Source organism: Alnus glutinosa, chromosome 5 (assembly GCF_958979055.1).
Source record: "Alnus glutinosa chromosome 5, dhAlnGlut1.1, whole genome shotgun sequence".
NCBI lineage: Eukaryota > Viridiplantae > Streptophyta > Magnoliopsida > Fagales > Betulaceae > Alnus > Alnus glutinosa.
The window spans coordinates 380,900-395,244 of record NC_084890.1 but is presented as its reverse complement, the minus strand read 5'-3'; the positions used below and the strand labels follow the sequence as shown (position 1 = coordinate 395,244).

At 32.0% G+C, this 14,345-nt stretch overlaps 1 protein-coding gene across 1 annotated transcript; it reads right to left on the bottom strand.

Annotated features, from left to right (window-relative positions):
* Window positions 1-7,358: 7,358 nt before the first annotated feature.
* Window positions 7,359-10,565, bottom strand: LOC133868158 (F-box/LRR-repeat protein 13-like). The gene is made up of 3 exons (XM_062304980.1): window positions 9,396-10,565; window positions 9,029-9,268; window positions 7,359-7,723 (listed from the first exon to the last, which is right to left on the bottom strand). Exons 1-3 carry the CDS (start codon window positions 10,563-10,565, stop codon window positions 7,511-7,513), a joined length of 1,623 nt encoding a protein of 540 aa, XP_062160964.1. The 3' UTR covers window positions 7,359-7,510.
* Between the last annotated feature and the right edge of the window lie 3,780 nt (window positions 10,566-14,345).

The following is a 14,345-nucleotide window of genomic DNA, read 5'->3' as shown; positions in this document are numbered from 1 at the left end:
CATTGTCTGTTTGAATATTAAATAGACTGGTAAAAAATGTGAGGACACGGGCTGGGTCCATTATTCTTGGTGATTGTTGTTAGGGAAATTATCATCCCATAGGCAAATGGGCCTATACCCGAACCAGGGCCCAGTTGATCTTACTGGCCCAACTTAACCCGTTCAGTCACTAGGGTTTAACAGAATCCTATAACACATTGAAGGCTACATTTGGAACACATAGGATAAGATACATGATTCAAGTAACCTAAGAAGAGTAAGTGTCCCCCACTCTCCCACTCTCCCACTTTCCCACTCTCCCACTCAATCTCTATCTCATCCCACTAAAGGACCCACTCAACCATGACATGAAGGTGGAACAATGCGGTTGAGAACTATATGCTTATAAATACGCTGCTACTCCAAGTACAAAATAGACTCAATTTTTTTAAGCACAGTATCTCTTTAAAATCATAATCAATATTCTCTGATTCAAGCATCGGAGGGGGATCGTCGACACCCCCGACGCAGTTATTTGTTATTTTGCAGGTCATGAAGAACAAGATGAATCATCAAGTGAATCATTAAGCAACACGTTCCCACGCTGAAAACTGCATCAACAATTATAAATTACGTATCACTTAATAGAAGCTCACTGCTACCGGTACTAGATAAATAAAAAGAAAAAGAAAAAGAAAAAAATTAGAAATAAAGATTTAAAAAAATGGTGTTGATTTTTTTTTGTTTTCAATGCTCAACTGCATCATGTAAGCGGGTCAGGTCTCAGTTGGACTTGTCAACCCGAGACTAGTCGGTGCAACTTGAATTGGACTGATGCAAGTTGAATTGGAATGGTCGAGAATCAATACGTTTTCAATTTTTGTATAATTTTAATAATTTTAATATTTTAGATATGAGTTTTACATATTTTATAATTATTTTTTTTAAAAAAATTATTAAAGTTATATAAAAAACTGTAAACATCATTATATAGCTTGGGGTTGGGTCTAGTGAAAGACAGCAAGCCAGTCTTGTTCAACGTGCTTATTGATCATTTATTGTGGTTTATTTATTTTTTATTTTTTTGAACTCTCGCGGTGTCTTTTCAACCCCCTCCCTCCCTCCCTTTCTCTCTCTAAAAGCTAGCGTGGGGTCCGATTGGGTCTCGTGAAAGAAAACGACCGGTGTTGATCGATGAGACTAGAGAAATACAATAAATAGAAGTTCCATCATGTCACCTTTTATTTATTGTTCTCAGGTAAGTTGTAACGATTGGATCATGGATGGCTGGAATTTCTCTTTTAGAGTGCTTCTGGCAGTGCCTCGATTACCTCAGTTGAAAACTGATATGAGTCTGGGTTGAAGATGAACAGAGGCTGGAAGAGGAAAAAAGAAAATGAGGTGCGTGATGAGATGGAGTTCCATTTTACGTACAACAAGCCGAGCGTGCTTGCTGGTGGAAGCTCAGCACATGGACTGGCAGTGCCTTGACAAGGGTGCCTTTTTTTATAACCCGTTGGATTTAATTAAAATATTAAATTATAGAAAAAACATCTTGCACAACAACATTTTACAATTTGTGCCGATATAAAACACATGAAATCAAACGCATGTTATGATGTAACATGGGATAATAATAATTATAAATTTGTGTAATATGAAAATTAGTCACCGCTAGTTCAACCAAGAATAATTAGTAGTTATGCTAAAAAAAAAAAAAAAAATAATAATAATAATAAGTAGTCGGTGGTCTTAATGGGCCCTTTTGGCAATATTTATGTGATAATTAACTACTTTTTGATATTTAAATTAGGATTAAACATCTTTTTAGTTTCTGAATTTTGAAAACTTTATTTTTTAGTCTCTGAGTTTCAATTTACATTACAGATAATACCTCAGTTTTGAGAAATGACCGAATAAGTACATCGGTTAACTTCTCCGTCCAAAAGCTAACGGACTGCCACATATCAACCTCAGAGGTTGACACGTGACACTATATAAAAAAAATTAAAAATTAAAAATTTTTAAAAATGAATTAAAAAATAATAATATTAAAAAAATTGAAAAAAAAAAAAAAAAAAAACAAGGGGTGGCTGCCACCCCCCTTGGCAACCATGGGGGTGGCCAGCCACCTCCTTGGCCGGTTCGGGGTGGCCCGAACCACCCCCCGGGATGATTCCACCACCCCTTGACAAATAAAAAAAAAAAAAAAAAATTCAAGATTAGTTTTGGCCCTAGGGGGTGGCGGGGTGGTTCAGCCACCCCAGACCGGCTAGGGAGTGGCTCAGCCACCCCTTGTTTTTTTTTTTTTTTTTTTTTTTTTTTTTATTTTTAATATTATTATTTTTTAATTCATTTTTAAATATTTTTAATTTTTTTATATAGTGCCACGTGTCAATCTCTGAGGTTGACACATGACGGCCCGTTAGTTTTTGGACGGAGAAGTTAACCGAGGTACTTATTCGGTCATTTCCCAAAACTGAGGTATCATCTGTGATGCAAATTAAAACTCAGGGACTAAAAAATAAAGTTTTCAAAACTCAAGGACTAAATGAGTACTTAACCCTTTAAATTAAGAGGTCAATGAATTACACCGAGGGTGTTTGGCAAACCACACTCACATCACCTCTATTTTTTTCACTTATTTAAAAAAGATCAAATTAAAATATATATATATATTTTATATCATATCAATAATTTTTTATTATTATTTAAATAAAAAAATTTATTATAGAACAAATTTTTTTTACTTTTCTATAAAATAATTTTAAACTCTTTTATACTTTATATCATATCAATCACTTTTTATTAGTATTCAAACAAATATCTCACAATTATGACTATTTGCCAAACCAGCTCATTGAACTTTGTTAAAATGCTAATTACACTAAACTTTACTATTTATTGTTAAATTAAGAGGTCGTGGCTAGCATTTCACATTCCGGATCAACATGCTCTTATGGTTTTCTCAAAAAAAAAAAAAAAAAAAAAATGCTCTTATGGTACATGAGGAAACAAGAAGGGGATAATGAAAGAAGGGAAAATAAATTTACTCAGCCGACCCAACCACCTAACCAAAGCTTCAACAAGATAAAGTTAGTTTAGAAAGCTTTTGTATTTATATTCATATATTCAATTGCATCATCTTTTGATCACATCTCACTTGACACACTAGTTTGTTTTGAAAAAACTAAATACAATCTTTCCATTTCATAGTGGATAGAGACAGAGATGGCTAACCCATCTTATTTCCACAGTACTACCAGAAAAACACCATTGAAGAGCGGAGAGCCATTTGGCTGCTTCATCACCCCCATCCCCTGAAGTGTGATTTAGTCAACACAACATACTTATAAAGCATGAGATTGAACGTTTGTGAACACTACCCAGCATTTTGGAATATAATTTCTTAAAGCATTCTGACAAAATATAGAGGTATTAAATAGATTGGTGCAGGCCTCCTCAACGATCTGAAAAGTGAAGTGGCGGATGCCACAAACATCTCATGTCCTAAATTTTAGGTTTTAGGACACACACAAACTATGAAGGTTTAATCATTTAATTTGAATGACAATAACACAACTTTTTAATCAATATGAAGTTGATTTACATGCACCAATACCATATCTCCATGAGCAAAACAAAAGCAACAATTTATTTGAATATTCAGTTTGAGAGAACACTCTTTAATAATGGTGGAAGAAGAATGGCCTATTCAGCTATATTCAGTTCGAATTTCTCACCCTGGTAACTAATCAGCTATACATATGCATTTCCCATGAGGTTTCATTTGAGTGATTCTTCGCAATTGAAGTTACATCTATCAGAGTTGATTCCATTTCTCAATAACCGGCCGAGTTGAATGTTAATGACAAGCAACTTGTTACTTTTCTCCATGTTTGGAAGCTTTGATTATAATTTTGAATTAAGTATGAAATCCGCCATATTGTAACAACATAGCATTAGTGTGATTCAACCTGTCACACAATGGTTGGGCCTCAACATTAATCTTAATAAAAATTCAACTTTGTAGCAAATTATATCATACAATAACAGTGTTCATCAAACCGCCATGACATTCGACTAGTTGAATGAAGAAAAAGTGACGATTAGAATTACATTTGTTACATCTTTTAAAGACTTCTTTTAGAAGCTCATATTTCTGAATAACTTAAAACACACCACGTATACCGAGTTACAGAATTTTCAGACCAAATTAATCAGTTCTCTCTTCCTGTACACGCTTTCTTATTGACTTTGTAATGTATTATATGCACATAGATCATCAGACTTCATCTCTAAGAGCTCATGATTACTGCCAAAAGAGATCAGCAATTGATTAGCAAATAGATTAATTAGCAATGCAAGAATAAAATATTGCTTGCCATCAAGCTTGAAGGATAACTCTGGTATTTCTTTTCCTTTTTTTGATGATTCTTCAGGGCTTGAAAATTCTGTGGACATGATAGAAATAAAATGTTTTGGCGCCAAAGTTAAGTTTTAGACAACGGCAGCATGGCCATTGAAGTTGTGAATCCATGGTCAGGAGAGATCAACATCTTCAAAAACATTGCCATTACTCTGAGAAAAACATGCCAAACAAAATAAATTATATACATAAATTCTTTAAAATTTTGAAACTTTTACTTACAAGAAAGAGAAATAAAATAATTACAGTTTATACCGCTGTTTCTTTCCAGCCATTGCCAAACACAAAATCTATTGGTTCTGAGCCAAAACATTCTATTTCCATCATGTCCACAGAATTTCCAAGATCAAGATGTTCTTCAGTAAATTCTCCTCGCATAGTAGTCTTTGAACGTTTGATTTTGCACTTCTGATCGATATGGCATGTTTGGCACTAAAATTCAAAAAATACAATCTAAATAAATAAGTAAAAAAATAAATTGAAAAAACATAAACCCTGAATTGTAAGAGTTGAGCTCTGTTTTAGTCAACTCTATTTTTAGAAATCAATGCAGATATGGAATATGTGAGAAAAATAGAGTTGACTGAAAACAAAGCTCAACTCAACGAATGTTTTCATTTTCCTAAATGGAAAGTGAGTTAATTGGTTGTATAAAGGAGTGAGTAAGGGAGTCGGTTGTATAAGTGATGGAGGAGGGAGACATAGTATTTATAGGCAAGTTTCATTGCATTTTTTTTTATATTCAATGTTAGTAGTATCATCAGTATTTCTTTTATCTTTAATAATCATGTTATATATGCATTATTATTCACACTTTTATAATGAAAAGTGGGTAGGAGAGAGAGTGGGATACATGAATATCATATGTTTTAGTTTTAGTTTTTCTTAATATTTTATTGCCTCTTTTGTCAAGTGCAATCCGTCAGGGTCGGACAGAATTTGGCTTTAATGTTGTAAAAAAATTACAATACTTAAAGCAATTCCAATTAAATATGGACCTTTAAAAAATTACAATATAATTATTGTAGGTTTTTTAGAGCACCTAAGCCAAAGCGTGGGCAATACCTGAAAATAGTTTGTAATCTTTGAAAATAGTTTGCAATGTCGATTGTATTGATCATCAAGAAATATAGAATATTTTCAAACACATATTTGTTTGTCACTATATAACCCCATAGTGTTAGAATTGGAATCAGTAGCGGCGTCCCAGTTCATTTTAATCCACCCCACATGTGGGCATGCCCACCTCTGTTGCACTCGTGTACCAGCACTCTAAAGAGGCTTTAGAGAAGAGCTAGCTTGCTGAAACTCAAGGAGAGTTTCTTTCGCACAATTCACCAAACATGTTGAGGGCATAACTTGACCACCGAAAATCACACTATTCCTCCTAATCCGTAATTTATGAGCCATAACAGCCATCAGCTCCAATACATCCTCCGTCTCCAACTGGGTACTAAAATGATGGAAAATAGACAAAAAATCACCTTCCAAAATGATTCTAAATTATTATGTTCTTAATTTCAAGTTAGTTCAAATGATTTGAAATTAATTTTAGGGGATGGATAGTGTAATATGTCCGTGGCAGTAGAACTATCGATTAGGGGTGTACATGCATGCAGATGTTAAGTGTCTGCAACCGCCCGCTATCCGCACATGTGTATGCGGTTAATAAAACCATTATCCGCACATGTAATTTTTGTTGCATTAATTATTGGATTAGCCAAAAAACTTTGTAGTTGTATTTTTAGCAGTTTTTGTAATATTGATTATCGGATTATAAACAAAATCTCAATTCATACAATTCTGTGAATGCACGTTTGGGATGTTTGGGCGTGTAACTTTAGTGAAATTTTTTGGAATGTTTGGGGTATGCAACTATATTGATAGATTATCGCTAAAGTTTTAGAGCAGTATTTTCAAATTGTTCAATCATTTTACTTTAATGATTGAAATTATAGACAATGGCTTTTCTAACTGCAGTGGAATGAGTTGGGCAAATCCCACACTCTGAGAATCTCCTACAGCATTTTAATCTAAAATGCTTAATAAAAAGTGCAAGTGGTTAAGATTTAATATTGTTGTATCTATATAATTTAATGTGATTAATATGTTGGCATGCTATACAAAAAATTTAATGATGTAGCATAATTTATATCGTTAAATACAATACTAAACAATGACCATAAAACGATTAGTCTCAATTTCAAATGAAACGAATCTAGTATTTGTCCTAATTGAGACTGTGAATTTCAAGCCCATACGAGCCATACGGCATAGGACAGGCAAAAAGTTGAAGCGGTATAAAAAATCAAATTGATATGAATGAAACGAATGAGAATGACTAAGTTATTTTGGAACGCTTTGATTTTATTTGTGAATTATTTTTGGATATTGTTATTTTTGGATGTTGTTATTTAAATTTGTTGAAAATGAGGAAGCACATAAGGCGTGAAGTGGATTTGATCATAATTTCTGTTGAGATTTAGATTTGATCATAATTTCCCATGTGAAATTACACTATTTACAAATTCAAGACAAATTTATTTTGCATTTTTAGTAGATAATGGGATGGAAGGCTTTTTAATTATTTTGCTTAGCTATTTTAGTTAAATGTGAAAGATGCACATTTCATTTAGAATGCTCTAACCAAAAAAAAAAAAAAAAAAAAAAATTGTACTCATTTGCGCATAACTTGTTTCTGGTTTGCCCAAAATGTTTAATGAGTGGGTGGTGGAGGGTAATATCTATTGCCCCTTACGAGGGGTTCTGCATTTTTAATAGATAATGGGATGGAAGGCTTTTTTATGATTTTACTTAGTTATTCTAGTTAAAAAAGAGAAATGCATAATTAAGAATGCTCTAACTAAAAAAAAAAAAAAAAAACTGTACTTTGCATAGGTTCTGATGGTTAGAAAAGCTAAAGTATAATTTCAGTCATTGAAGTAAATAATGATGGAAGAATTTGAAAATTGCTTTATGGAGCAATACTGCTTTAAAACTTTAGTGATAATCTATCAATATAGTTGCATACCCAAAACATTCAAAAAAAAAATTCACTAAGGTTAGACACAAGTTGAACATTCTCTACGGTTCTTGATCTCATCAGGCTTTAAGCGATGCAGATCCTTTCAAATAATGGAAGCTCTCTAATATTTCTGCATTATCGAAAAAATACTTCTTTAGAGTATCTTCTTCTATAGATCCTTTTGAATTTTCAATCTTGATAGTCTTTAGGCAATGACGCCAACAGAGAATTGGAATAAGTTTGCAACAACTTGGATCTTCTAAATTGTCCATAGGATTTTCGTATGAGAACTGAAATATGAGAACACAGTTAGGACCATTATTAGAAATGACAAAAAGTTCGCATCAATCAACTTTAATTTGGGCAGCCCAGAAGAAAGAAGCTATTGAAATTGAATTTAAAAATGTGAAAACACGATAATAATGACAATAAATTTTAGTTAGGAAAAGTTCAGTTAATGCAATAATATTGCAATACCGCCATTGTTAACTTTTAGCATCTAATGCTAGTGCCACAAATGAACCAAAAAATGTCAAATAATTATCACTAAAGTACTAGAATTATTGTACCAAAAATTGACCGAACTGTAAAAATGATGAATTCGACATGGTTACGAAATTACACTCATAAACTAAATATTAAAAAAAAAAATGGAAAAAAAAATTAATTGTTTTAAAAAATAAAATTAACTTTCAAATTAAAAAAAAAAAAACTAAAAACTAAAATATAGTGTTGGTTTTTAATTTCTAATTTAGATATTTTTTTTTTAAAAAAAAATTTATCTTTATTTTTCAGTTTTTAGAAATTAAAAAAAAAAAAAAGTTAACAAACTAAAAAACAATTTTCTTTTTTATTATTTGAGTAGTGTAATAAGGCACACTTTGATCACACTATTGTCAGATTTTTTATGCATACGTGGCACTGTGTGGTGAGATGAATTATAAAAGCTTCTCAAACACTTTCATGTCACCACACCTTGTGCCACGTACGCATAATAATTCGTCAATAGTGTGATCAAAGTGTGCCCTATACCTCTACTCTATTTATTTTATATTAAAATAATTGTTTTTGTCTTTTTTATTTTAATCAATTTGATAATTTTTTTAACTTTATGAAGGGTATTATTTTAATTGAGGGACTTTTTCCTATAAACTACTTTCCTCGTTGGGTAAAAACTTATAAGAGGCCACGTCTAACAAGGAGAAACCCCAAGTGGAGATCTCATTTAGCACCTAAAAAAGCATATGCATTATCCCTACATGTAAAGAAAGAAGAAGGTTAGGAGGACTCCACTGGTTACGAAAACAAGTTTGCTGGTACTCTAAGCCTATCGATTTTGAGAGTGTATTAATGAAATTCCCAGACCATTAATATATATACCCAAAATGTTTTCTAAAAGATCATTAACAGCGAGAGAAACCACTACACCAAAGCCGACACCATTTAGTCAAAAAAAAAAAAAAAAAAAAAGAAGAAAAAAACAGAGAATGACTATTTACTTTAGCATTTTTGCTTGAAGCATAACTAACAAATACAAAAAATAAAGGGTATTAAGAGCAAGTATTTAAATTATAAGAAATGAACATATGCAATACCTTGAATGATATATTGTCTCCCTTTTTTTTTGTAAATGCGAACGATATATTGTCAATTGCCTCCTCATACTGCCATTCTATAAAGAGAATTTCTAGAAGAGGACAAATCCACAGTAGGGTATCCACAAGTTCGTGGATTTGTCTTGTAGATAGAGAATATGCTTTCAGCTTCAATTGCTTAACACTATATAACGGGGACGGTAGGTTTTCTCTTGATTCTTTGGCAATACTAATCACATTCTTCACAAAGTAAACAATAAAACACGTGTTAGCGATTTATAATATATGTGCTAATAATTGGTGTAGAAAGTCACATAGACCAGGAAACAAATAAAAATAATCAAATAAACTAAGCTTGAATACGTACCTCGGCAGTGAAAATTTCCCAATTTAATAATTTCGGATGACTTAAATTTGCAAGGAATTCAATCTTCTCAACATCCGAAAAATCATAGTCCCTAAACGCGAGACTAACTTCTGATATACTTGAAGTATTCAAAGAAAAGGATATAAAATCACCATCATACTCGAGCCTATGTAAGTTAGGAGTAACGATGTCAACTTCAACCAACTCGGAGCAATCAATAAAGGCCAAACTCTTCATGCGATGACTTGAAATCTTAATCCTTTTCAACATATCGCAACCTCGTAAGTACAAGCACTCAATGAGTGGATGTTTAGAAAGAACGTCATGCAACCATTTGTCAGTAATGCTGCATGAATATAATAATAACTTGTTTAGATTTTCGCACCGGCCTAAGTTGATTTGGCATGGTCTCGTAAGCTTGAAAACTAAAGATTCAAGATTTGATGCTTCGATCTCAACACTCTCAAGTTGAGAATTTTGTAGCAACCCAATGGCCATGAGTTTAGAAAGACCCGAGACCTGTATACTTTTCAACCCATAACAACATTGAAGTATCATCTCTTCTAAATTACGACAACCATCAATAAGAGCTTGGACAACTTGATTTTCCACAAAAGAACCCAAAACCAACTTTTTCAAAGAGGGTAAGTTAATATCATTGTAAAATGAGTTCAACTTACACCAGCCGGACAATTTCAGCTCAGTTATTGATTTTGCTACGAGAACCCTCTCAGGCAACTCAAAGCAATTCTTAGGAAACTCATAAATCTTTTGATCTTTCCATACGTGAAGATTCAACTCTTTTACATTGCATTCAACAAGGTAATCAATCCAACGGTTCAGAAGAGCACAATCTGATTCATCATCCAACATCATGTTAAGCCTAAACTTGTTTATACTTAGTCTTTGCCTATAGTGGCCTAGTAAATATCTCTCCACAAAACTTTTGAACCATTGTTTCTTTCTCTGGATTTCCTCGGGTGTAACCTTGCGCAAATTATTAGTAAATTGGTATTGCACAAATTCTGGAATGGTGAGCAAAGTCCAGACATTTTGCCATCTCTTGGACAAAATACTAAGTTGAAGTATTTGTTTAATGGGAATGAAGGATAGAATGTGATCTAGAATAGGGTCCGGCAATTCGGATATCCGGTCGATTTTGTACTCCATCTTAAGGTTGAAAACCTCCTCCAAGCCAGCAGAAACGTCCTAGCTAGTACCACAATTTAATTAGCACAAATCAATTTTTTTTCTTTCTTTTTTCTTTTTTTCTTTTTTAAGAAAAACTATCAATATATAGTTCAAGTTTTTATGTCTGGAAAATAAAAAGAAAAATTGAAAAACCAGACAATTAAGAAACAGGCCACGACTCACGAGTAAAGAAAACACATGGTATTTTATTCGGAATTAAATAAATTGATAGGAAGAGCAACCTTGAGCGTACGTACCGCGTTGGGCAGTTGGACTTTGTTTCTTAACAAAAGCTTGCAATTGTCGGGCGTTCGACCACGTACAGCTAGCGCTTTGTTGGGGCTGGCCGGATCACAGCAGACACGACGACGACAACGACGTACGGCAACACAAATTGTGAAGAACTTGTGATGCTAAGTAGAAGAAGGAATTATGTTGTGAAGTAGTAAACTGATCGATGTATATATAATAATTATATATAAGCCTGCCCTTTTAACCCAATTCTCTTAGGAGTCCGAATCCCTATCAAGGTTGGTGAACGATTCCTAAACGTATGCGAATTAAATAAGAGTCCTATTCCTATATACGCTTAATTAAATAAAAAATAAATAAAAAGTAAATATATCATCCCCATTGACGCTTTTACCTAATTATTAACCCATATTTACAAGTTTACCCTTCCACCATTTTTTTTTGTGAAATCATCGATCTTTGATGTACAAGTCTTGATAGCTGATTCCTCATATGCCCTAGTTGCCCCCATAGCCCCCCTGGCCCCCTCGTAAGCGGCTATAGACATTTTATTATCTACTAAAAATGCAAAATGAATTTGTGGAGCCTTCCATTTCATTATTTAGTTTAAATTTAATTCTATTCACTATTATTTTTTGATTGGTAATTGATGACTTGAACCCACGGCCGCTTGAGGGTAATTTGAACCGGAGGAGAGTAATTCGGCATTTATATGACATTTATGAGAATTAGAATAACGATGTTGCTTAATTTAACAATTTATGTTTTATATTATCTAAGCTGAAAAGAATAACGATATTGAAAGTCCTTAAGGAGTAGCTTAATCGGTTGGAGACCATCTCATGAAGCGAACGTTATTAATTTGAATATCCTTTTTTTTCTTTTGTGTCAAAAAAAAAAAAAAAATTAACAATTTTGGAAGTTACTTTTTTTTTTAATGTCATTTGAAGTCTGGAAGTACTTTTGGATGGTCCATATATTACATCGCCAATATACGGATTATATCTCTACGTAACTGATTCGAAATTATTTCATATCTTATGCGCCATTTGTTTCGGCGTAAAATGGTTTCTAGAAAATGATTTCCACATTTTTCGGTGTTTGGTAGGGACAAAAATAATAGTCAACCGAAAAATGATTTCTATTTGACAAAAAATACTTAGTAAATTTCGGAAAATGATAAATCATTTTCCGAAGACGCCAGACGCAATCGATTTATTTTAAACGGCACAGTCGACCTTCACGTTCAAGCAGCCGACCACCATCGAAATATTGCCGGTATTGGAATTCAACAGGTTCTGATGGTTAGAAAAGCCGTAGTCTATAATTTTAGTCATTGAAGTAAAATGATTGAAGAATTTGAAAATACTGCTTTAAAACTTTAGCGATAATCTATTAACATAGTTGCATACCCCAAACATTCCAAAAAAATTTCACCAAAGTTACACACCCAAACATCCCAAACGTGCATTTACAGAATTCTATGAATTGAGATTTTGTTGATAATCCAGTAATTAATAATATTACAAAACTGCCAAAAATACAACTACAAAGTTTTGCTGGTAATCCAATAAGTAATGCAACAAAAATTACGTGTGGATAGTAGTTTTTACTAATCGCATCCGTATGTGTGGATAGCGGTTGCGAACACTTAATATCGATCCGCATGCATGTACACTTCTAATCGAGAGCTCCACCGCCTCGGACATACTACACTATCCATCCCCTAAAATTAATTTAGAACCGTTTTTGAAGTAACTTGAAATTAACAACATAATAATATAAGTTACTAACAATGAAAAATAAACAAGAAATTTTTATTATGCATGACAAGTTGATGAATGCCGGTATAAATCTTACAAGACATTCTATCTTCTACAATATTTAATTAAAATGAAAATAAACATAAGTAGAATCTCTATGGTTCTTGATCTCATCAAACTTTAGGCATTGCGGGTCCTTTCAAATAGTAAAAGCTCTCTAATATTTCTGCATTATCGAAAAAATACTTCTTTAGAGTATCTTCTTCTATAGATCTTCTTGAATTTTCAATTTTGATAGTCTTTAGGCAATGACGCCAACAGGAAATTGGAATAAGTTTGCAACAACTGGGATCTTTCAATTTGTCAATAGGATTTTCGTATGAGAACTGAAATATGAGTACACAGTTAGGATCATTAATTATCATAAATGACAAAAAGAAAGCATCAATCTACTTTAATTTGGGTAGCCTGGAAAAGAAAAGGTGTTGAAACTGAATTTAGAAATGTAAAAACATGGTAGTTGTGACAATAATTTTTAGTTCGGAAAAATTAAGTTAATGCAATAGTATTGCAATACCGTCATTGTTAGCATCTAAAGTTAGTTCCACCAATGAACCAAAAATATATCAAATAACAACTGCTTTTATAAAATAATTACCACGAAGTACTAGAATTATTGTAAATGCCACAAATGTACTAAAAATTTGCCAAATTTTAAAAAAGATGAATTCAACATGCTATTTATGACATTACACTTCAAAATAAAAAGGGAAAAAAAACAATTTAGCCTCACAAATTACCACACATTTTTCGGATGACCTTTCAAACTATCAAGACTTGCACTTTTGCCCCCAAACTATCAAAACCATTGAAACAATTTTGACGAAATATCTCCATAATACCCTTGCCATGTGTCATTTTTCAATTAAAAAATAAAAAAAATCAAAATTTTTTTTGAAGAAATTAATTTTTTAAAAACTTAAAAACTAAAATTTATTTTTTATTTTTAAAAAACACGGACAACGGTCATCATGGTGTTGCAAACGGACTATGACCGAATGACCGAAGGGGTGTCGGGAAGATCGGGTTGCAGTTGGAAAATAACGCCATCCCAAAAACCCGTCTTTTCTAAAAAATAAAAAAATAAGAAATAAATTTTTTGTTTTTTGTTTTTTTTTTAATGTTTTTGAAATTTTTGGAAATTTTTTTAAATTGAAAAATGACACGTGTCAAAGGTATTATGAGAATATTTTGTCAAAATTGACATTTTTCAAAGGTTTAGGTAGTTTGAGGGGCCAGAGTGCAAACCTTGGTAGTTTAGGAGGCCATATGAATAAATGATGGTAATTTGGGAGGCTAAATTCTATTTTTTTCAAATCAAAATATAATTTTTTTTTTTTTTCATAACACAAAAATATCCTTACACTTTGGAAAAAAAAAAAAAAAAAAAAAAACTAAAACTAAATATTAAAAAAATAGAAAAACTAAAAATAAAATAAAATTATATTTTAAAAAAATTAACATTAAAATTAAAAAATGAAAATGAAAATTAAAATAAAATATGGCATTGGTTTTTCATTTCTTTTCGTTTTTATTTTTAATTTAGTTATTTAAAAATAATTAGTTATTTTTTACAGTTCTTAGAAACAAAAAATAAATAAATTAAAAAAACTAAAAACAATTTTTTTTTCTTTTGTTATTTTTATATATATTTTTTTAAAAAGTTTTTTTTTTTATCAATTTA

Bases quoted from the DNA above. Each gene is read 5' to 3' on its own strand.
- LOC133868158 (XM_062304980.1), bottom strand. From the start codon at position 10,565: ATGGAGTACAAAATCGACCGGATATCCGAATTGCCGGACCCTATTCTA. The intron at 9,269-9,395 runs GTACGTATTCAA...TACTTTGTGAAG, and splicing joins GGGAAATTTTCACTGCCGAG to AATGTGATTAGTATTGCCAA. The intron at 7,724-9,028 runs GTATTGCATATG...CTCATATTTCAG, and splicing joins GAGACAATATATCATTCAAG to TTCTCATACGAAAATCCTAT.